The sequence below is a fragment of the Lissotriton vulgaris genome, chromosome 10 (assembly GCF_964263255.1).
Source record: "Lissotriton vulgaris chromosome 10, aLisVul1.2, whole genome shotgun sequence".
NCBI lineage: Eukaryota > Metazoa > Chordata > Amphibia > Caudata > Salamandridae > Lissotriton > Lissotriton vulgaris.
The window spans coordinates 909,404,473-909,427,906 of NC_141698.1; the positions used below are offsets into that span (position 1 = coordinate 909,404,473).

Consider the following 23,434-nt stretch of genomic DNA (forward strand, 5'->3'; position numbering starts at 1 on the left):
CGAATTTACCGAAATTCCGCAAATTCGCACGCAGCGGATTTTTTTTGCTTGGTGATACAATTTTGCGGCATGTGGCGTTCACTTACCGTCATTCAGCGTTTGCCGAGTTGATCTTGCTGCGGGATCCCGCGGGAGTTTGGCGACGCATCGCGAGAGTTCGCAATTGCGAACATGTAGGTGCGGCAGGCAGCAACAATCTCGCACTCGCGAAATTACAAAATTTTGCAATTCTGCACAAGAAATCCACTAGCAAGCAGCATAGACCTGAAAATGATGATTTTTATCAGAATAACTCCTCAGGTTGACATTTGCCTGCACTTTTTTGGATTTGAGGCCTTTTGACTTTCTTTGGATCACTTTTGGATTAGAAATCAACTTTCACAAGTAAGTTTGTTTGGGGCATTACAGTTGCTGTTCTGCAGAAAAACGAGTTTTTCAAAACTAAAAGCACTCAGCAGGTGCAAAAGTTCACTCATCATTAGTAACCATTCCCTGTAGTACTTCCTGAGGGGCCCCTCCAGAGTTCAGTTGCCTATGTTTGTTGGGGGCATTACAGTTGCTGTTCTGCAGAAAAACGAGTTTTGCAAAACTGAAAGCACTCAGCAGGTGCAAAAGTTCAACTTCAAACTCATCATTAGTAACCATTCCCTGTAGTGCTTCCTGACTGGGGCCCCTCCAGAGTTCAGTTGCTAGTTGCAACAATTGTATGACCCTGCTCTGACCCTCACAGCAGGCTCATAGAATAGCTACAAGTAGGCCACAAAGATCCTGGAAAAAGAAATTGCACTGCAACAGAAAGCAAATTACAGATAAGGAAGCAGGTGCCAGACTGGAATTTTAAAACAGTGACACATTAATAAATCAACCCCAAATTAATTCATGTCAGTTGAAGCAGGGCAGGTGTGCTTGCTTCCCCCCCCCCATAATCTACAGTGATGATGAACCAGAGGGTGGCATTGATGTACCAGAGGGTGGCATGGGTGAAACAGAGGGTGGCAGTGGTGAAACAGAGGGTGCTGGGAACCTGTGATGATGAACCAGACGTAGAAACAACATAGTCGCGACCGTTGCGAGCCGACAAGTAAGATCGCAATTGCGAACTGGTACAAAACCCTCGCGAACTGGCAGAAACCCTTGCGAAAAATTAAAAATCCGCAAATTCGCGAGAACTCGTGGATTTTGCGGATTGCGAGTTCGCAAATACGCAAATTCGCGAACGCCAGATTCGCAAAATTCGCCCATGCTTACATGAAAGCATAGCTTTTGTACAGGAAGGGACCTCTTCCTGTACAAAGAGTACAATTGGCACAACACAGAACCTTTTGCACTTAATGCTGCAAGTGGCAGAATAAAGTACACCAGGGCTTAAACAGAGCAGAACAGCGTTACATCTTACTAGATATGGCACAATTCTGCTCTCTTCATGCAGTGAAGCAACTTTGCTTGCTGTTCTGAGTCCATAGTCTCCTTTTTGAGCTCTGAAACCGCCAGTGGGGCAAAGATGCAGGGTGGGGCAAAGATGCAGGATGTTTCTGTTGAAGTCTCTATGAGGCTGGATACCTTCATACTGAGGTACCGCTGAAACTGATCAGCTGCTGCTGAGAAACTCATAGTGGGGGAAACCTGGGGGCATATTATCAAGGGCCTTTTCGCCGCTTTAGCAGGACTTTTTCCCGGTAAAGCGGCAAAAATGTAATCGCCCAATTACCAAGCTGTCGGTAACACCAGTTAGCGACAGCTTGTAGGCGATAGCGAGCATTTTGGGGCCCGCTTTGCATGTCAGCGATAACTATCGCTAATGACATGCAAAGTGGGCGTGCCAAAATGTTAGCGACTGAAAACAGTCGCTAACATCGCTATCGCCTATTACCTACAAAGGCCAAGCGATGGAAATATTCGCGCTAAGCGTGAATATCTCCAAAAGCTAACGCCGGCTAATACCAGTTCTTAGCCATGTTATCCAATGTAAGGTGGATAACATGGCTAAGAGCTGTTTCACACTAATGCGTGAATATCGCTGTATTGTCAGTGATATTCACGCATTTTTCCTGTTTTTATTGCTTTTGAGATAAACATTGCTAATAGCAAGTTATTTCAGCGATAAAAATCGGTGAAGCACGGCGATAATAATTTTGCTGCTAACCCTACTTAGCGATAAATATCGCTGTTTGTAGGTAATATGCCCCCTGCTTCTTCAACACTGGGAGGTAATGGTTTGGATGCATCAGCTTAGCAGGTTTGTCTCAGTCCTTCAGCGATCTTGATGTCCTGCCACTAGCAGGATCCTTGTCAGACTCAGTTGTCATAGGGCTACTTCAGGGAAAAAGGACTCCTGCAGATTGGTATGTCCCTTTAGCCAGACTGGAGGCCAGACAACTGACAATTGAAGTCTATTTCTTTGTTCTAGGTACAATTGGGAGCAGGTCCAGTACTTCATGTCTCCTCACAGGTCTCAAAAGCAGGTACAGTCTTTTTTCAGTTCCTCCACAAGTCCAGATTGTTCTGAAGAAGGCATCTTGGTGTGCCACATTTATGCCTGTCGCTAGCTTGTGGGTGGGTGACTTCTGCCCATCCGAACAGAGTAAAACATCCTAGGGTAACCCTCTCCACTTTTAAAACAGTTCTTGTGTGCACAACTGCAAGCAATCCCACAGTTTCCCTTACTCTCGAAATACATGATGGTGAAACCCTTATTGTATAGAGTCTGTGTACCCACCCAGAAATGATATCAAGGTAGTGGGCAGCCTTCCTTTGTGGTCACTCCAAATAGGTTCTGGGAGCATCTCTACCCTCCCCACTGGGTGGTGTGGTGTCTGTTTGAATAACAAGACAAAGGCAGGGCTTGTTTACCTGTCATCTGATATCTGATTGTAACAAGGGAGGCCCCTTTAAGTACATTAAGTTTCGGGGCACAGCCCAACTGCTCTTCCTGCCTGGGAAACAAATAAACCCCATCAAGGCTATTCATCAGCTAAGTGACAGTTTAGGGCTTATGCACATTAGCTTCAAGGATATTCAGGCAGGGAAAATGTAACTTTTTAAAAGTCACTTTTCAAATTTCTTAAATATTAAACTTCACTTTCATGTCATGCTTGTAATAATTATCAACAATATGTATTTAGTCATTTTTCCATCAGGTCTCTAGCATGAGATAGAAGAATAAATATTTAATATATTTTTGGGATACTAAATACAATGTAAATGCATTGACGTCTGGGTAATATAGTCCTAGTTCAGAGAAAAAACATTTTAAGGTGACAACACAAAAAGAGGCACTTTTTTGCTTTACTTCATGATCTTATTATCTGCAAAGCATGCATAACATACTTTTTCCTATAGATTTGTGGGTGCGTCTTAGTAGTTTTACATAATCGAATTGTGTTTTGCAATTCATTTAGAAATTAACTTTAAACCTTAAAATAATTCAAAGTACATTACAAAGACTGACTGTTTACTACTTTGATGGGCTGCATTTGACCACTTTGTCAGCTTGTAGATTTCATTGAAATAACTCAATAGCAGTAAATATGTTTAATGAATAGTTCCGTGTCCTTAGATAGATATTTACCTTCAGATGAATTTGTAATACTGTTCTTGATAAAAATGTCCATCATCTGGCCAAAGATGACAAATCTAACGGGCAGGCCAAGGCCATTGATGAGTGCACAAATTAAGCCCACAATCATTAGGACAATATCAAAGGCATCGGCAAACCTAAACTAAAAAATAAATACAAAGTTTAGTTATTGATGCCAGTTTACATGGTAATAAATGATACAATATCATACATATACTTGCACATTTCTGCTTTTATTCTAATGTTGACGTTTCTTCACAGACACTTCAATCTTCGACATTGGTTTTGGAGTGGGCAGCAATGGACTAAACTAAAACAGCAAACATCCCACCACCTCTGCATTCCCCTGTCCAACATTGAGTATGGTAAAAGGCTGCCTTCTCTATGGCAGAGCCACCCCAGGCTTCATTTTTATATCAACAATAATGGGAACTCTGAATTTGGTGTCGATCCATCCATCCTGTTTAGGGTTGGTGGATTGCTGTGCATTGTGGTAGTTCCTATTCTCTTAAAACTTACAAGTAAGCAATGATACTTTTTCACTTCTTACGGTGAGTAAACTCTCATCATGTCAGAGACACATATAAAGTGAGTAGTGGAAATAGAGAACCATGCTGAAGTGCATTTCTAGTCACAACACTGGTGATGGATTTTACACCCTGCAGGACAAGAATGGTGGAACTGCAATAATGGAAGTGTTTTTTCAAAAGGAATAGCTCACCATAAAATCAAGAACAACCTCAGAGGATAAAGCAATGGCAGGGAAATTTTAATGTGACAGGACCACCTTCTATTGTTGTGCTGGAGGTGTTTCCTATGCCACAGTAGGACCTGCACACCCTGGCTCCCACCTCTAAAAGAACCTTACACATACATGTAGATTTGAGATATAAGACAACTTGTTTTTCTTTTTCTTCCCATTTTTAACATCTGTTTTTGTGTGGTTCTTTGTTGTAGTGCTGTGTGGAGTGCGATATATAATTTTTGCATATATGATTGTAGACATAGATAAAGATGTATTAATTAAGTGATTATACTAAACAGTCCTGTGAAATGGAGTTTCTGTCATTGCTACATATTTTGAGGATATATCAAAGTGATTAGTCTGAAATTCTTTTTGTATTACTTAAATATATGTATTTCATTAATTACCTCACATAAGTACATTATTATTTGACAACTTCTCAGCCATTGAACTTACTAGCTCCAGAAATCCAACCATATTTTTCTTTGACTCTATGGTATTGCCATTTTCATCGCTAGAATAAAAAATACATGAAGTGAAACCCTTGCTTTTGATTCCACATTCTGATCAGCATGCAGAATTAAAATACTTAAACCTGTTCTTGATTCTCGTCTCTTTTAAATTGTCCATACAATTTTCATCATTGTTGAAGTCTGGGTTCTCATAACATTTTCTTGGATATGTGTCTGTGGAAACAAAATATATAAGATCATGTTGTTTTGTTAAATCTTCACACACATTTGAAATAAGCACATTTTATTATACAAGTCTAAACAAAGTTTGTAAAATATTCTGAGACCCAAAGAATGGAAATAACGCTTTGAACAGTTTGCCACTGTTTTGTTAGATTTAAATGGATAACTGGATATCTTCACGGGTGATCAGCCAAGCTCTACAAATCAGTTTGATTAATTTATTGATTGATTTGCTTTTTTGAACAACTTATATTTCCATCCATATAGCAGCTTGAGGATGTTAACATACGTGATTTATCAATATATTCAGAACAAACTTTGCTTTTAATTCATACCATACTTATTAGCAAAACATTCTTGATACACTTTGATCATTTAGCAATACGTCTTATCTCTGTTTATCCTAATGGTGTTATAATAAAGCATGGATACAAATTCAAATTTCGTTAGGATTTTAATTGAGTTAATCATGATTGCATTACTCTTAATTATAGCCTAAATATTTTAAAAATTGCCTGAGAATTTGCAAAGATTGAACTGTGTCATGAAAAATGGTTTACTGAGAGCATTTGGAGAGGATATCAATCCATTGACAGAGTATATTTTCCATGAAAATTCAAACCTCCGCTTGAGGCTAATGCCATATAAAATATGCAAATCTTCAGAAGCCTTGCAAAAACTCCCATTTCACTAACCAACACATCATAATTACCCGATCATCTAATAACAATGCTCAGATAAAATCTAATGATTGAGCTAAACCATTCAGAGACCGTTAGTAATAAGTACAACAATTAATTGATTGAAAAAACTGTAGATTTTGTCAACAGGCAACTTGTGCTATTCCTTTTCATCATCATTGATATATGTGCACTCCTCACTCATCCACAATTAAATCAGCAACCTATTGGGCATTTTTACCATCATTTCACGCAACATAGCAAGCCTACTTGCTGCACCATGCTGCATAAAAGGGAAACAGCAGGACTGCGCTGTATTTAACATTATACAGCACATTCCAGTCCTTTCCTTGCACTGGTATACAATGTGCTGCCTTGTACCAACTCAAGCTCCCTTGCACCATGGTGCAAGAAGGCCTGCAATGCAGACAGGATTGTTTTTCTGCAGGAAGGGGCAGCTTCCTTCACAAACAATCCTTTGGGGCATTTTCCTCTATGCAAGAAAAGAGTAAACTAATAAGGAGGTATAAAGGTATTTCTCGCCTGTAAGTCTCACCTGGGGAAGCGTAGCAATTGACACATTCCCAGGTCTGTCAGCAATGGTAAGTATGGGATTGCTCCAAAATAAAAGGGTGGCTGCATGGGAACACCTATGCTCCACCCATGGAATTCCTCCCTGGGGCGGAGTAATTTGATTTATTAAGCCACACAAGGCCAGACAAGGTAGCCTTACATTGCTTGATATTCTGTCTTGGTTGTTGCACCACCCTTGTGTGGCACAAGAGTGATGCAACTGATTGATAAATATGCCCCTAAATATGCGACTATCCACTGTGATAAATTGAGTTGGTGGTTGAGTGAGGCGTTACCTATGCTCAAGCAACAGCGACAATCCTCATCTGGGTGAACCACAAAAGTAAAATAAATAACCTTTATTTAACCATTTAGTGTTTAGACACAAAGCAGTCAGGCTTAACCTAAAAGCAACATGTAAAATATTCATGCAAAAAGAAAACAGTAATAAAGTGAAAACACAACTCAAGAAAAATCCCAATCCAATTTGGTAAAATAGAGTAAGCTGTAATAAAGTTTTTTTACACCAAAATGACAAGAATCTAATCAGTAGAATTGGAGTTATCAATTTTCAAAGTATTATGGAAGAACAAGTGCCTAAAAGACCACGGTAGCAACTGCAGATATCTAGTTGTGGAATACCGGATCAAAGTAAAAATATGTGGCAGACTGTGTTCGAGTACGGGTCAGATACAAAAAGTGGATTGGACTCATCCGTCACTTACCTTCAGACTGTTTTGAGAAGGTAATGTTCGGTGTGGCAACTATGCCGACTGTGTCAGATGAGGAGGCACCATTGTCAGGGAGCTGCAGGATGAAGTCATAGTGAAGATTTCTACATTCAGACTAACTGGAGATGCACATTGGGTGGATAGACAAGCAGGTTGTTTATGGTATCCTCTTGATTCTCAGAACTGATTTTAGCCAAAAGGTCCCACATTGTGGATTTTGGCTATCTGGGAATGTTTATCACTGCCACCAAGAGTCTAGGACTAAAGGGGCACCACTTGGAAGGTTAGGACTCTCAGATTGGGTTTAGATGCGGGTTCAAAATGGTTGGAGCCTTTTCAGTCCCTGGGACTCTGATTAAGAGGCCAGACAACTACACCATGGGGTCAACCTGATAGACCTGGGTTCAGCAGTAGAAAAGGGCTGAAACAGCAGGACAGTCCCCTAAAGGTTCAAGGCAGGCTTTAGGTAGCAAAGCAGTTGTGTCAGATGCAGCAAAGCAGTTCTCTGAAGTACAAAGCAGGCCATAGCAGTAGGCCATCCGCAGAGTCCTTCCGATGGTCTTGAAAGTAAACAGAAGAGTGAGTCTGAGGGTCCTATTTATTTATCTAGTTCCTTCTCTAAAGTAGTTTAAGTTTCTAGATAATTCCCTTTGAGGTAGTTGAAGTTTCCTGTCTCCCTTTCCCTGGCTGTTTGCATGAATATGCAGTGGAAACAATTCCTTTTCTTTGATGCAGGGCACAGCCTAGTCAGTACGCACAGTTCCAACCCCCTTCCTTCCAACTGATGGCTCATCCAGGCATTTCTTATCCATCTATTATGTGAGTGTCTTGAAGGAATAGACAAGTCCAACTGCCACCTACAACCCGTCATGTGACCCAGCAACTTTCTAAAAGTTGCATTTTCAAAATTATAACTTAAAATCTGACTTTTTCATTTAAAAAGGTTTTAAATTATAATTTTGCATACACCCAACATGAAAGGTTTACCTGTTCCCAATATAACGTTAAAACGTATTAAATGTAATGTTCCTATGGGAGAGGTAGGCCTCACATTAGTGAAAACTAATGCAGGAGTTTTTCACTACCAGGACATGTAAAACTTAAAAATACATGTCTGACATTTCAATTAAAATGCACTGTGACCTATGGGCTGACTTGGGCCTGTCTAAGGGGTCGATTCGGATGGCGGACAGATCGCCACCGCCATGCAGGCGGTGGCGATCCATCCGCCATCCGTGCCCGTCCACAACCAATTTCCCCCTGCCATATTACAATGGCGGGGGGGACCGCGGCGTACAGAAACACCGTCCGCCGCCTTTCCGCCGCGGTCAGCTTGTGACAGTGGCGGAAAAGCTCTAATATGGTGGCAGTGTCTATCAGACACTGCCAGCCATATTAGGATGGGCTTTGGGGTATGCCTTTCCGTGGCGGCATACGGTCTTTGCTTTGGGGGCCCGTTGCGGGTCCCTAGGTTGAAGTGGGGGTGAGGGGTGCACATGGGGGGTACCTATGGTACCCCCCTGCGTTTCAAAGTACAACATCGCAGGCACTGCGCGGAGCCTGTCATGTTGTGCTTGCAAACGCACAACATGCCTTTTTTGCATTGCGGCGGGTGGTGCTTCAAGCACCGTCCGCCGCAATGTTAAAAATGCGGGATGCACTCGCCAATGTGGCGGATGCATCCTAATTCGGGGCACGGAACCTCTGCCCTTGTGGCGGTTGGTCCCTGCCCCAAACAGGATGGCGGACGGACAAAGTCCATCCACCATCCTAATCGACCCCTAAGTGGTGATGTATATGCAATAAAAGGGAGTTTAAGGCTTGGCAAGGGGGGTATATGGTGAAGTTGGATTATTAGTTTAAAATGCAATCAGGCTACAATGTCTGGGGCATATTTTAAGGGCTACTTTATTGAGTGGAACAATATGTGCTGCGGGCCGATTAATAGCATTTAATTTACATGCCCTGTGTATGAGGTGAACCATTTTAGCTGGACTTATGAGTAAATTAAATACACCAGTCAAGTGTAAGCCAATGCTACCATGTTTTAGGAAGTGAGTACAAGCACTTAAACACTATTTAGCAGTGGTGAAGTGCATATAGTTCTGAAGCCAACAAAAAATTAATTGAGCAAACATAGGAGGTGTGAAGGTAAAATGATTGGGGGTGACCCTGCAGAGAGGGCTAAGTCCAACATCCACCAAAGCCTTGCACATAAAGTGTGCCTCTCAAGGGCAAGAAACTCCTGCAATTCTTACAATGTTTAATGCAAAAACATGTGGACTATGTTAAGGCCATACCTGAAGGGGAGATACTCAATTATTAGGAACAAAACCCTCTGCCACATTTTGTTTGTTCTAAGCCTTATAATCATGTAAGTAAACAAACTGATAATATGAATAGTGTGTGGATAGCTGTGTAGTAAAGTATATTATGGATTCATGCTTTCATATAAAGTTATTGACTATCTTAAGTAAAGATATATGAACTATTTTTTTTGGTAATGTCTGTATTGCCCGTTTTTAAACCTTAATTCAACCTCATCAGGGATGTGTTTTGTGTTGGATGCTTTAAAGAAAAATTGTTACCTAAATTCGAAATTATATGTCCCAGCTGAGCGCTCACTCCAACTCTCACCGAAAATAAAGTTCAGTATAGCAGGACAGTGTTTTTTCTCTATGTCAATTCAGTCTGATCCAGCAATGAGGAATGCATATTCATCACATAAAAGGTTTCCATTTAATTGATTCAGAAATAGTGCTGTTATAGAACAGGAATTGCTTAACTTCAAAAAGCTGTATTTCGACCGTAGTGTCAAGCAGGTACAACAAAGTATTAATAATTTAACAACTGAATAGATCTAACAAGTCAAACTGTATCAGTGTGTACAAATAAAAAAACAGCCTGTAATTGTTTCATCCAAAAAGCTGTCTCGTCGTTGGTGATCCGTGGAACCACATAACATACACTATGTACAGTGGTAACATGATATAATATATGATAAATACCACCACACAAAATGTCACAAACCACAAGACAAACCATACAACACAGGATTAATCAAATGGTGGGTAGCCATTTTAAACATCAGACCAATAAAATCAGGTATGTAATAAAATTGATTCATAAATTAATGGGATAAATGGTTAAAAAGTTATTAACACGATATTAAATGCAAATAGTAAACATTTCACATCGTGGAATTCAGTTAATACCCTATAAAATACAAATTAATACTGCAACAGAGTGGAAATCTAGTAGCAAAGGAGCATGATTATTCTATATTGATGCAGTTTTTGATCTGATGCACCAAGCCCACTGGGGGAATAGCAAATATTTTTAGACACAAAATGCGTCCCGTTATCTGTAACCATTGCTCTTGGAGCCCCTTCCAACAAAAACACTTTTTTTAAAATCCAATTGTATTATCCTTATCCGCAGATTCCATACATTTATAATACATTCACTTTGAATGATGGTCTAGAGCCAAAATCGGATACCTCATGTCATACGGCAACACATTATACAGCCCGAGAAATCCAAACCAACTTTTTCCCAAGCAGTTCCCGGAAATTTTGTTGGATGCAAGGGAATGTGAGCCAGCTTCTAGTGCTTGTCTGATAACAAACATTCCTCACAACCTTCCACTAATCTCCTGACTTGAGCATCCAAGGTGGGTCACCAATAGTGCTGTTTTATCTTCATGCTAATTTTAGTAACTCCCAAGTGACCTTTGTCGGCTACCCTAATTATGGAATATTGTAAGCCTGCTTGAGAAATCAACTTGTTACTCCTCATCACAATGTCATCTTTCACAGAGAGCTCATCCGACACTTAAGCACATTTTTTTAAATTACCCATCAAACTCCTCAGCGCTGGCCCTTTATGCGAAGAATACTCCATCCCCCACAGCATTCTTTCCATCATTCCAATCATTCTCTGACATGACCAAACCCCATTAATCAATAGTTTCCACCATAGCGAAGCACTCCACCTCTCCCTCCACCAAATCCGCCTCATCATCCTTCTCCATCAACATTCTAGATAAACAATCAGCCTGGTAATTTTTACGTCCTGGGATGTGCTTCATTTCAGAAATATACTCCTGTTGCATTGATACCAGTCTGGTCAACCTGGCAAACATGTTGTTAGCTTTAATCTTGCTAAAAATGAAAGTAAGAGGCTGTGAACTGTATACATTAAAAATGTATGCCCAAATATACATTTTACATTTTTGTGCTGCCCAGACAAAAGCCAAATCCTCACACTCAATAGTACTGTAATGTCTCTCGTACTGCTCAATTGATCTAGAGACAAATGCCACTGTTCGCTCCCTGCCATTTACCTTCTGACTGAGCACTGCCCCCAAGCCTCTCATCCTAGCGTCCACAGTTATGACTGAAGTACAATCATCCCAAATAGCATGAATAGCTTGAGCTAAAACCATCCGACCACACAAACTTCTGGCCCTTTTTGGTCAATGTGTGTAGAGGCTCCACTATATGAGCATAGTTCTCCATAAATCTGGCATAATACTCTGCCAGTCCTAAGAAAGAGCGGAGTGTGTCCTTATCATTGTAAATCCTTGCCTCTTTAAGTGCTCTGATCACTGAGAACTTAGGTTTGATGCCTTCTCCAGACACTGTGGCCTAGGTATTTCAACTCTCTCACACCAAACTTGCATTTATCCCTTCTTACAGGCAGACCACGATACCCCAAAATAGACAACACCTTCTTCAGTAGTTTAAAATGTTCCTCCGAGCTTTTTGAAAAAATCTAGATATCATCCTAATAAGCCTGCACCAATTTCATGTTTTGGAACATGGTATCCATCACCCTCTGAAATACGCTGGCTGCTGAGGTCAGACCAAAGGCGAATCTCAGGAACTTGTATGCTCCAAAAGGTGTTACAAACGTAGTCAAATCCTGAGACTCCCTAGCCGACAGCACTTGGTGAATGGCCGACTTCAGGTCAATTAGGGAAAACCTCTTGGTGCCTCCCAAATTTTACAAAAGTTAATGTGTCTTAGGAAGCGGATGGCAGTCCACCATAATGTTTTTGTTCAGACCTAAGAGATCTACATGCGATCTTATCTTGCTGGTCTTCTTTCAAGCTACCACAATGGGGGAGACCCATTGAGAAAACTCAGTGGGTTGTTTAACCCTTTGCATGCTGATGACGGAACCGCTCCGTCATCAGCTGCGGGTGCGCTGTGCTGATGACGGAGCGGTTCCATCATGGCCTGGCCGCCGCGCCTGCGCGGCGCTGATTTCGCGCCTGCGCGGGCGTTCTAATGAGTGGGGCGGGTCATGACGGAACCGCTCCGTCACCAGCATAGCTCAACAGCGGCTGGTGACGGAGCGGCTCCGTCACCAGCATGCGGCCGCCGCGCGGCCGCCCCGCCCCTTTAGCGCTGCGGCGGAATAGCCGCCGGAGCGAAGGGGTTAATACCTAGGGGTGGGCGGAATTTGCGTAATCGTGTTACGCAAATCTCCGTGAAACTGTAAAAAAATCTCAGCGAACAAGCAGAAATTCCGCAAACACGCGTAATTGCTTGTTCACAATGCTTTTTTACTGTTCGCAATCGCTGTTTGCGTGCTCGGGGGGAAATATCTTGCAAACAGGCATTTGGAGAACGCGAACAAGCACAAATTTTGCCAACTCGCGGAATGCAGAATTTTGGGCAATTTTGCGTTCTCCGCAGAATGCGGAATTTACCGGCCAGGCCTAATAATACCTTGAGTGCATAATCTATTCAGCATAGCCCTTCATTCCTCCCTCATGCTTAATGGCACTGGCTGAACTTAATGTACTACAGGCTGAGTTCCAGGCAATAGCCTAACTTTGTGTTCCACACCTTTAACACCAACCACCTGATCAATAAACACTGATTGAAATTCAGTCAATCTCATAGTATCAATTCCCGACTCCATCACTTTACACACCAAAACTTCCTTCACCCTAACAGGGTTGTCATCCCCCAACACTAAGTACTGCCAGCTTACTGCAAGGTCTTCCATCCCACAATGTTTTTTCATTTGATGGCCACAAACATTTTTGGGCAAATTTCCCGGTCCATAACTTTCACTTTGCCCGTGAAAAATCCTAATATGTGAATATTAGTTTTCCCGAAAGCCTTGGGATTCACATTTATCTTATAAAGTTACATTTTAACCCCATTTTTCAAAAAAGGTAAAATCTCACAGAATGGTTTTGGGTGATCTAGAATCCACCATTAATTTGTTCCCCATTCCATCAATTGGAGCATCACACAAAGTACCTTTAATTTCCACGTTTTCTTCCTTATAAATCAGAGTTAATAAAACATGGTTAAGAGATTCTGAACATAGATCCCTTTCTACAGCCACACTGCCCACCTGCACTGGTTTCCTTTAACTTCTACAGACTTTCTGAAAATGTCCCATCTTCTTATAAGTGGAACATCTCTTACCAACAGCCAGATAGCCTGGGAAGTTACTGATATGAAATTTAGACCTGCACCTATAACAGAAATTTTGACTTTTTTCTGTACGAATTTCTGAATTTTGTCCTTATCCGTTGACCCAATAGCATACAACACGTCTTCACTATACTCCTCTTGTGCAGAAACCAGGTCAACTTTAAATGATGAACCTGCTTGCATAGATTTTGATGAAATAACTGACCTTTCTATGCTTAGAGTTAGGTCTATTACCTGAGTTAGAGAAAGATTTTTACAGCTTTGAATACTTTTTGATTTCATGTGAGGCACAATTAAACACAAATGTATCCCTGATGTAATCAATTAACAGTGGTCTGAATCCACAGGAAGTTGGCAGAACCCTTAGCACTGAAATGTACTCCTCTACTTTTTCTTCTTCCCCTTGTTTGCGCTTATAAAAATGATGCCTTTCCAACATTATATTTGGAGGGTCTGAAAATTGTTTCTTTAATATGGCTATTGCCTCCAGACTGACCCAGCAGTAGAGGAATTGGGGGCAAGTTATCGAAAATAGGCTGCGCCGCCTGTTGCAAGCTTCCAAAAAGCAAAGCCAGTTTGGGAGCAGGACAATACCCTGACGCATCGATGGCAACCAAGTGCGCTCCAAAGTTCCTAGCATGCACAAAGTTAGTGATGCCTTAGAGGCTGCGTGAGAACAGCACAAGCCTCCCACAGTTACCAGTGCACGTGGAATGTGCAAAATCAGGCCCAATCTGGCTGAAACAAAAAAAAAAGAGGTCCTACCAGGCACCTTGACCAGGGAACATCAAAGTGAAAGGCTCCGACGTCCCTGCAGATCTTTGCTCACCAACGCTGAACGCCTGATTGCAGGTTCTTGTCTTCAACAAACAGTACCGACTAGCTCACCCCACAGCAGGGAGTTCTTAAGTAGATGAAGCTAAACCTAATTGTTGCCTATTGGGGTAATTGGAAATGTACCACTCGAAAGTCGATCTTCTTGAAGAAAGTGAGATTAAAGTAAGCTTCATCCACTACAAGGAGCATGGCACAGGCCGAGAGGTCGATCAACAACTGTCACTGCAGATCGAACCAGCCAACCCAGAACACTCTAAGGACGAGGCAACGTAGAATAACAAATACATTCCGAACCTAAACATGGCATTCTAATACAAACCCACTACATAAAGGCTCTGGAAGGGCCGTTATTGACCATAGTCTAAATAATACATAATAAAAATCTGAAAAGGCTGTGCAGGAGTGTGGTTCGTCAATGACAAAGAAGACTGAAGGTAAGGAGAATTAAGATGTTCAACAGCTTATCACAGCGAGCTGCTGGTATCAGCACCTTCCATCTGCCATTCTATAGAGACCTGCACATAGAACACCTCACATCACAATTCAAGGGTTGCACAAGAGGCGTGTGGCTGAGTACCAGTACATAGGCTGCTACATGGCTCTTTCCTTTTGCAACAAAGTTTTCATTTGTTATACTTTCAACAATAATTCATATACAGAAAGAAATATAAATAAATATAGCCTAAGTAGGAAAAGTAAGACAAATAAATGTAACCTACGCTTATCCAATATATCTATGCACACTCCTGAAAGGAAAAATAATAACTATTGTATTGCTGATTATCACTATTTAAATAAAGAATAACATATGAGGACAACCTAAAAGAGTGTTCTAAAATAGACACATTCTGTGAAACTCAAAGGTACCTTTCTTTATCTAACGCTGCATCGCAGACCACAATCTTGGTCTGGCTCTGGCAAGAGCAGATTTAAGCTAAGAAAACCAGCATCACCTGTACACTTCACTAACTTAGATTCACTAACCATGGGATCACTCCTTTCTCGTACAATTTCGTTTTTACCATTAATCACTCTCCCCACACTTTTACTGTTCTACCACTGGCATCTTCCACCTTCACATTACTCCCATTTACTTTCATGACTTTAGCAGGAGCACCAAACTTGATACCCCCCTTGGAGACATGAACAGGTTTACACACACAAACCATATCACCAGCCTTTAAATTTGGGGTCTTGACTCTGTTTCTATCATCAGAATACTTTTTTGTTTTTTTGTAGTATTCTGGAAACTCTTTACCTGATGTTTTCATCTTAATTTTTACCTTGTCCAGACCTCACCCACTTGTTCATCTATGTAGAGCAAAAACAGGTAGTAGCACTTCTTCCTCATTACAATTCAAATGGAGAGACTCATGCTGCAACATGTGGGTGGTACGATAAAACCAAAGCATACGTTTCAAAGTATTAGCAACTACACATTTATAAGCAATTGCCATTGAATGTATTCCCCCAGCACCTTGTTCATTCTTTCAACTAGAACATTAATTTGGGGGTAGTATGAAGAACTCCTAAGATGCTTTATACCGCTCACATCTAGGAGTATTTTAAAATCTTTGGAAATAAACTGGTAATTAAATGAGACATAAGAGAGGAGTTTCCAATTTCATTGACTTGTCACAGCTGGAACAGAGCACACATTACTTGATCACAATCTATTTCACGATCAATAGCAGGCCACCAGAGAGACAACCTCACGTCTTTTTCATAGCGGCCCCTAAGTGACCTTCATGGCCACCTACAATGATGGTATTTCTCAAACCAATGGGAGGTACACACTTGTCAGTCCTCAATAGTGGACCATCCTCCACAGATAGCTCTTCTGCTACCTTGACAAAAGACTTGAGGTCAAAATCAAGACTTTTCTCATTTGTCTAACCAGTCTCAATATATGTAATTACCAAGCCTATAGCGGAATTCTTTTTGTTGTCTTCACCACTCAATTCCTTACCATCTTCTATCCAATCTGATGTTTGTGATAGGAAATCTGCACACCCATCCTTCACACCTGGAATGTATTCTGGTTCAAAGTCAAATTGCAAGAACTTAATTGAGAGATGTGCAATGAGATGTTGGGCAATGGATGAGTCTACCAATATCTCTCTATTTAAACAGCAATGGTCAACACACAAGCTCAACTCCCCACTCTGCTTGCAAGTCACTACCAAGGGTGACAACCACAGCAAGGACTCTAGTGGTTCAATTATACCTTTTTTGCATAGCATGTCTAGCTCCTTCTCTAAATATTTGGAAATGCTAAAATGTACACTTTTGAGCTAATGCTTCACTGGCCTGGCTCCCTCTTTCACAATAATGTTGTGTTTGAACAACAAAATGCTGCGTAGCACACCAGGGACAACATATGGGTATCTGTTCATGATGTTTTCTAATTCAAGATCATCTCTAATGGTGAATACCTGCTCCTAAGTTCCAGGTTTGACAATCATGCCGACAGACTCCTACCCAAACATTTCTCATGTAGATGGGCCAAGGGTTGTTCCGTCAAGCTTATTAGTGCGGTATCTAACCATTTTACCGGATGTCAAGTCGACCCAAGTGTCACTACTGCTTGTAGGACTACGTGCATGTTAGGTTCAGAGGAGTCCACTCCCCCTAGTGTGGTAAAGGTACTCATCATGATGTAATAATTTAGGAAATGCCCTGGGGATAAGTCATAGTGCTAAATGAAGCCTGTCAAGGAGAACCTCTCTCTCTCTTGGTAGCAGTCATGAACTATGGTCACTCCAGCTCCTGTCCATTCCCTCAGTTTACCTCATGTGAAGGGGGAGCAATATCCACCCTGTGGCTATCCAATCAGGGGTAGGTCGGGTATATAAAGGGCAGGCCTGGCTGCTCAACGACTTCATCTGTTTCAACATTTCAAAGCCACCTGTAGCAGAACCCCCATGTCTTATACTTGGTGCTTGGAATGCAGGAGCTTGGTGAGGAGTCTCTTGGGATGGTGTGGTCCTAGTACCCCCAGTGTCTCCAGTCCTCTCCTATCCAACCATTGGGCCAGTCATGAAAGCTGTGCTGCCAAATATTAGGCCTCAAAGTCTTGTGCCCCCAGGCCTCCACATCGACAGAGATTGCCGCAGAACCACCAGGGATACACCATTTTGATCTCTGTCCTAGATTAGTTCGCTTAACAATCCATCCAAGTACTTAAACCTTAGGGGAATCACCATTGGGAGGTTGACAAAGTTGTATAGTAACCTCTGGAGGATAACCATTTTGGAGAGCGCTACCCTAGCCATAACCAATAGTTTAAGGGAGCCTCAGAATATCACATTTAACTTCAGGAAGTGCAAAGCTCAATGTAGGTTCCCTTCCATAAGATCTGCCTGTTTGTGAAACATCCGTACGGCCAGAAACCAAAAGGAGCTCGGGCCAAGTTAAGGCCCAACTGAAGGTCTCTGGGTCTGGATATGGTGGGTACTAGTGTGAATATAACGGTTTTTACAGTGTTGACTTGAAGTTTTGACTGCCTTGCAAATTCCTCAAAGATGTTCATCATGTGCGATATACCGCTGGAGCAATCCCTGATTTATAACAATAGGTCATACGCATATAATGAAATCACATGCGTCCTCCCCTCAAAGTGCAGCCAATGTCTGACCCCCCTCCCGCCTGAGTGGTTCAACCGTCAGAGCAAAAAACAGTTCTGACATTGGACAGCACTGTCTCGTTCCTCCATGTATAAGAACTGGAAACCACTCCCCCTACATACACTGTAGCAGTGGGGTCCATGTAAAGTAGTCGTATCCACCTCAGCCATCTTTCCCCCAGACCCATGCACATCATGACTTGTGGGACAAAGTCCCATCTTAGGGAATCAAATACCTTTTCAAGGTCGATTGCCATCACCACTACTTCAGGGTATGGAGAAAGGCCCCGGCGGAACAAAAATTGATACAGTCTTCTCAGGTTCACAGAGGTCAACTTAGCTGGAACAAACTCATTCTGGTCCATATGGACCAATGATGACGTGTGGGAGTAGCCTGGCAGCTAACCCTTTGCTTAGCTATTTGAAGTCTAAATACAACATGGATAATTGGCATAAATCTGCCTTGCCAGCTGGGCTCGACTTAGTTTTTGGTAGTGGAACCACCAGGGCATCTCTCGTGGAGGTTCGAAGATGGCCCAACCGTAGTGAGGTGGCATACATTTTCCCTAGATGTGAAATTAATAATGTTGTGAATGTGGAGTGAAACTCTGCCGCGAGACCGTCTGGTCCTGGAGTCTTCCTTCTGGCCATATCTTTAATCACCAGGCTTTTTCCAGAGTAAAGATCGCCTCCCAGAGTACAGAGTAATATATAGTAAATACTGATCACATTATAGTATACACTCCTCAGATGAATCAAGGTTCCAGTCTTAAGGAGCTAGTCACTCGACAGAAGATATAGAACATTTGGAGGCCCCACCTGTGTTCGCAAAACTCCGGTTGGAGTACCCTTTGACAGATCCAGGGGTATAAACCCTACAGGTAATCTGACACACAATACTAAGGTGGTGGGCCAGATAGAGACAGTGGGCACCTGAGATCACAGCAATACTATTATGGAGACGAGACCCCAACTTACCGGAACATGACTGCTTAAGACACAAGTTGTCCACCTCCATCTTGAATTCTTTTCAACTGAATCAACATACTGCCAGCACCTCACTAATAGAGTGGGATGCTTTTATGGTGAAAGTGAGAAGTTAGAGCATGGGACAGGCAGGGGGCACACGTCAAGAGATTAGAGAACTCCAGACACTGGAAACACGAATTCACTAGATAGCCGGCTAGGAACGGACAATGCGGCCAAGAGACAATTATCAGACACCCCAGTACAAACATAATGAAGTCTTTGAACGCTTGCGTCTATTAGATCTCCGAACTTATCAGGAGAGAACACGTGGAATGGGGGAACAGTGGGAGATTACTAGCATGGCTGATCAAGCCGGAAGGAAGAGGCACCCCCATCTCCAGCATTGGGGCAAATGATGGTCAAACGGTCTTCTCATGAACAACATGTTTAGGGAATGCTATGCAACCAAGATTTGATGAGCAAGTACTTGGAGGACTTATGGCTGAATGGAGCAGTGGTGACGGCAGTAGTCCAGACTGTATGGAAATGCTTGGGGGAGGCGATCTTTATTTGCAAAGCAACCTCCCTCATGTAATTCAGGCCTAGACGTAGGCTGTCACATTGCTACATTCTTTCAGTTATTTGCTTGTGAGTTTCTGTAGTTAGTATAAAACACTCTCTTAGGGGGTTAAGGTTGCATCATTAGTAGGTGATAATTTTCCATAACTAAGGATCAACACACATGTATCCCATCACATATACATCCTACTACAGATTCTTTGCAGGGTAAGTAGCAGAGAATAATAGGAGAGTCTTACAATTCCTATGTGGAACTTCATCCAGCAATCACGACCAGCGAGATGATATGTAGCACTTCTTTAACTAAAGTGATGGTTTCTGTGACATAGTTGAATGATGAGAATTCACTCGTTTTGTTTTAATCTATTTAGAAGGAGTAATATTAGATAACTCCTGGGGCCATTTAAAATTGACAAGTAATTAAAAAAATAGTTTTGCTTCTCCCACAAACCTTTTATTTTAAGATTCTTCAAACCCTCGCTCGTTATAAATACATGCAAATAACAGGTCCTGATGAAGATGGAGACCATTGATTTAGTCCATTGAAATGTATGTGGCCAGAGAGTGTGACACCCCAGACATCAGCGCAGCAATCGAGAGTGGATGTTGTCACCCTGTTTTTTACCATCTGTGCATGCAGTGTTGGTCTGGGGCGCGGTATGGAAGTGTGTAGTATGTTAGTGATACGGTTGTGGGTCATATGAATGAGGTGTGAGTGTAGGGGACTGTTTCTTTTTCTCATTTCAAATTTTAACTATTGCAACAGTTCTTATATTTTGAAAACATGCAAAATTGAATCATGAAAATATAAGAGATTAAATGTTGAAAAGAAATGTCATGTTGAAATGTTAATTCTTAGCTTTTGATATATATTAAAAAATATATATATATGAAATAATAGTAATCATAGTTGTTGTGTGGAGATGAGCATTTTTGTAGGCACTAGTTCTGAGCTTGGGAAAGCTACCAGAAAAGGAATATAGGTCATGAGGGAGGTTGCTTTGCAAATAAAGATCGCCTCCCCCAATCATTTCCATACAGTCTGGACTACTGCCGTCACCACTGCTCCATTCAGCCATAAGTCCTCCAAGTACTTGCTCATCAAATCTTGGTTGCATAGCATTCCCTAAACATGTTGTTCATGAGAAGACCGTTTGACCATCATTTGCCCCAATGCTGGAGATGGGGGTGCCTCTTCCTTCCGGCTTGATCAGCCATGCTAGTAATCTCCCACTGTTCCCCCATTCCACGTGTTCTCTCCTGATAAGTTCGGAGATCTAATAGACGTAAGCGTTCAAAGACTTCATTATGTTTGTTCTGGGGTGTCTGATAATTGTCTCTTGGCCGCATTGTCCGTTCCTAGCCGGCTATCTAGTGAATTCGTGTTTCCAGTGTCTGGAGTTCTCTAATCTCTTGACGTGTGCCCGCTGCCTGTCCCATGCTCTAACTTCTCACTTTCACCATAAAAGCATCCCACTCTATTAGTGAGGTGCTGGCAGTATGTTGATTCAGTTGAAAAGAATTCAAGATGGAGGTGGACAACTTGTGTCTTAAGCAGGGGAAACATCCTTTACAACGCGGTGTTTACACCGCATGACCTTTACGACGCAGCCATCACAACGCAAGTCATTACTACGACTTGCGCTGGATGGCGCTCTTGCTTAAGGAATAGTTTGATTTTCTATTCCAACACCTTCCCTATTGTTACGTGGGCTGGAGTTGGAATAGAAAATTTAATTATTCCACAATCCAGCGCCCTCCAACGCAAGTCGTTGTAACGACTTGAGCTGTGAAAACCGCGTTGTAAAGTACCGCGATCAAAATGATCGCGTTGAACTGACATACATCCCTTAAGCAGTCATGTTCCGGTAAGTTGGGGTCTCGTCTCCATAATAGTATTGCTGTGATCTCAGGTGTTGGGGAAAATTCAGAAGTAGTAGGCTATGATCTGCGAGGGTACACCCCAGATATTCCACTCCCACTATTGCTGACAAGAGATGCCTTGAACATAGAATCATATCAAGTCTAGTATGCAGACCATATAGTGGGGAGAAAAAGAAGTATTCCCGTTGTGTTCATTATGTAGTCGCCAAATGTCTAATAGTTCCAACCCATTCATCCCATCTCAGAAACCTTTAGATGTCATGGCTGCTGCTGTACCTCGTAATAGGGAGGTAGATATATCCAGGTCTATATCTGCAGTGCAATTGTCATCACCCCCAGGACTAAATCACGTGCCACCACTTCTTATATGGGCTTGGAGAGGTATTGTAGGAATTGCATCTGGTCTTGGTTCGGGCATAGCGATGCTTCCCAGTGTCACCTCCCTACCCATCAATCCCCTCACCATAACATATCACCCTTCAGAGTCAATAATTGTATGTGTTGCATGAAAGGGAATACCTGGCTTTATCCACACGAGGGCCCCACGTGAAAAAGCTGTGTATGTGGTAGCAAACAATATATCCCACCACCTGTGGCAGAGCCTGGAGGCTTCCTCACCCTTTAGTTGTGTTTCCTGCAGCATTACTATCTGCAGTCAGCTTTGGCATATACAATTAAAAATATTATAGCGTTTGGTGGGGGAGCCCATACCCTGAATATTCTTACCCTCTTGGGTCAAGTTCTGATTTTAAGGGGCCCACAGCCATCACCACAGCCACAGACTAGCCTCAGTAGGCCGCACAAGGCCTTCATCGAGCACCCAGACTAAGGCGTCCACGCTGATTCTTCCTTTGCCATCTCGCCTATCTCGGAAGGGGTCAAGATTTACCTCATTATTTTCTCTGTGGTTGCGCCAGCCCTAATACTCTCCCTCGGAGCTGCAAGGTCAGCCAGCTCCCAGAGAAAAGCAGGATTTCTTTTAGGGAGGAACAAGGCTTCCACTTCAAGCATCTTCCATGTTTGTGCTCTCAGCCACGCCCCCACGTGTCTATACTTTTAGGCATTTTGATTGTTGCGCCTCAAGACGAATTTCCCCTGAACAACGGGGCATATTATCAAGGGGGTTTATCTCCGCTTTTTTGGCTTTAAAAGCCAGGAAAGCGGAGATAAAATGATCTCCCTATTACCTAGCTGTCGCTAACACCAGTTAGCGACAGCTAGTAGGAGATAGCGACCATCTTGGGCCACGCTTTGCATGTCAGTGAAATTTATCACTAATGACATGCAAAGTGGGCGTGCCAAGATGTTAGCGACTGGAAACAGTCGCTAACATTTCTATCTCCTATTACCAACTTTTGGAGATATTTGCGCTAAGCGCGAATATCTCCAAAAGCTAACACCTGCCCCTGAGCAGTTCTTAGCCATGTTATCCAATGGTAGGTGGATAACATGGCTAAGAGCATTAGCTCGGTAATGAATGAATATCGCTGACTTTTCAGCAATATTCATGCATTTCGGCCGATTTTTATCGCTTAGGAGATAAACCTTGATAATAGCAAGGTTCCTAAGCGATAAAAATCGCCGCAGCATGTCGATAAAAATATTGCCGCTAATCCAACATAGTGATAATTATCACTAGTTGTTGGTAATATGCCCCAACATTTTTCATTTTATGGTTTTATCACTGCAGTGACCAATAAATTGATCCTGCACCAGCTGATCAGAAACATTTTCAAATTGGTATTCAGCCACCAGCCTCCTGAGTGCTGTTATGTATGTATCTGAATCTTCTCCTGCCTGCTGGACTCGTTTGAAGAATTTATGCCTATCAACCACTAAGGTTGGTCGGACATCAAAGCTATCATGTACTTTCTTCACCGTTCCCTGGTATTCCGCCAATTCTTCCTCCCCTTCTACTACTTCAACATTGGGTTACATTTCTCAAAATAGCCATGCCCTCAAAGCCTAACATGTGGAGAAAAAGGTTGATTTTTTTCTTTCTGGCCAAAATCGTAGAGCATCAATTGCACCAAAATATGTTTCAAAGGCTTCAAACCATTATTTCCAGGCTAAATGTG

The 23,434-nt window shown here is 42.1% G+C and overlaps 1 protein-coding gene across 1 annotated transcript in view; it reads right to left on the reverse strand.

Moving 5' to 3' along the window:
* LOC147688995 (ATP-dependent translocase ABCB1-like) overlaps positions 1–23,434 on the reverse strand; it is an 856,748-nt gene that overhangs the window by 709,542 nt on the left and 123,772 nt on the right. Inside the window, exons 4-6 of the mRNA XM_086941881.1 lie at positions 4,918–5,008; positions 4,779–4,836; positions 3,569–3,719 (exon numbers count right to left, since the gene is read on the reverse strand). Of these exons, the coding sequence (XP_086798007.1) occupies positions 3,569–3,719; positions 4,779–4,836; positions 4,918–5,008 (300 nt within the window). The remainder of the gene's footprint in view (positions 1–3,568; positions 3,720–4,778; positions 4,837–4,917; positions 5,009–23,434) is intronic.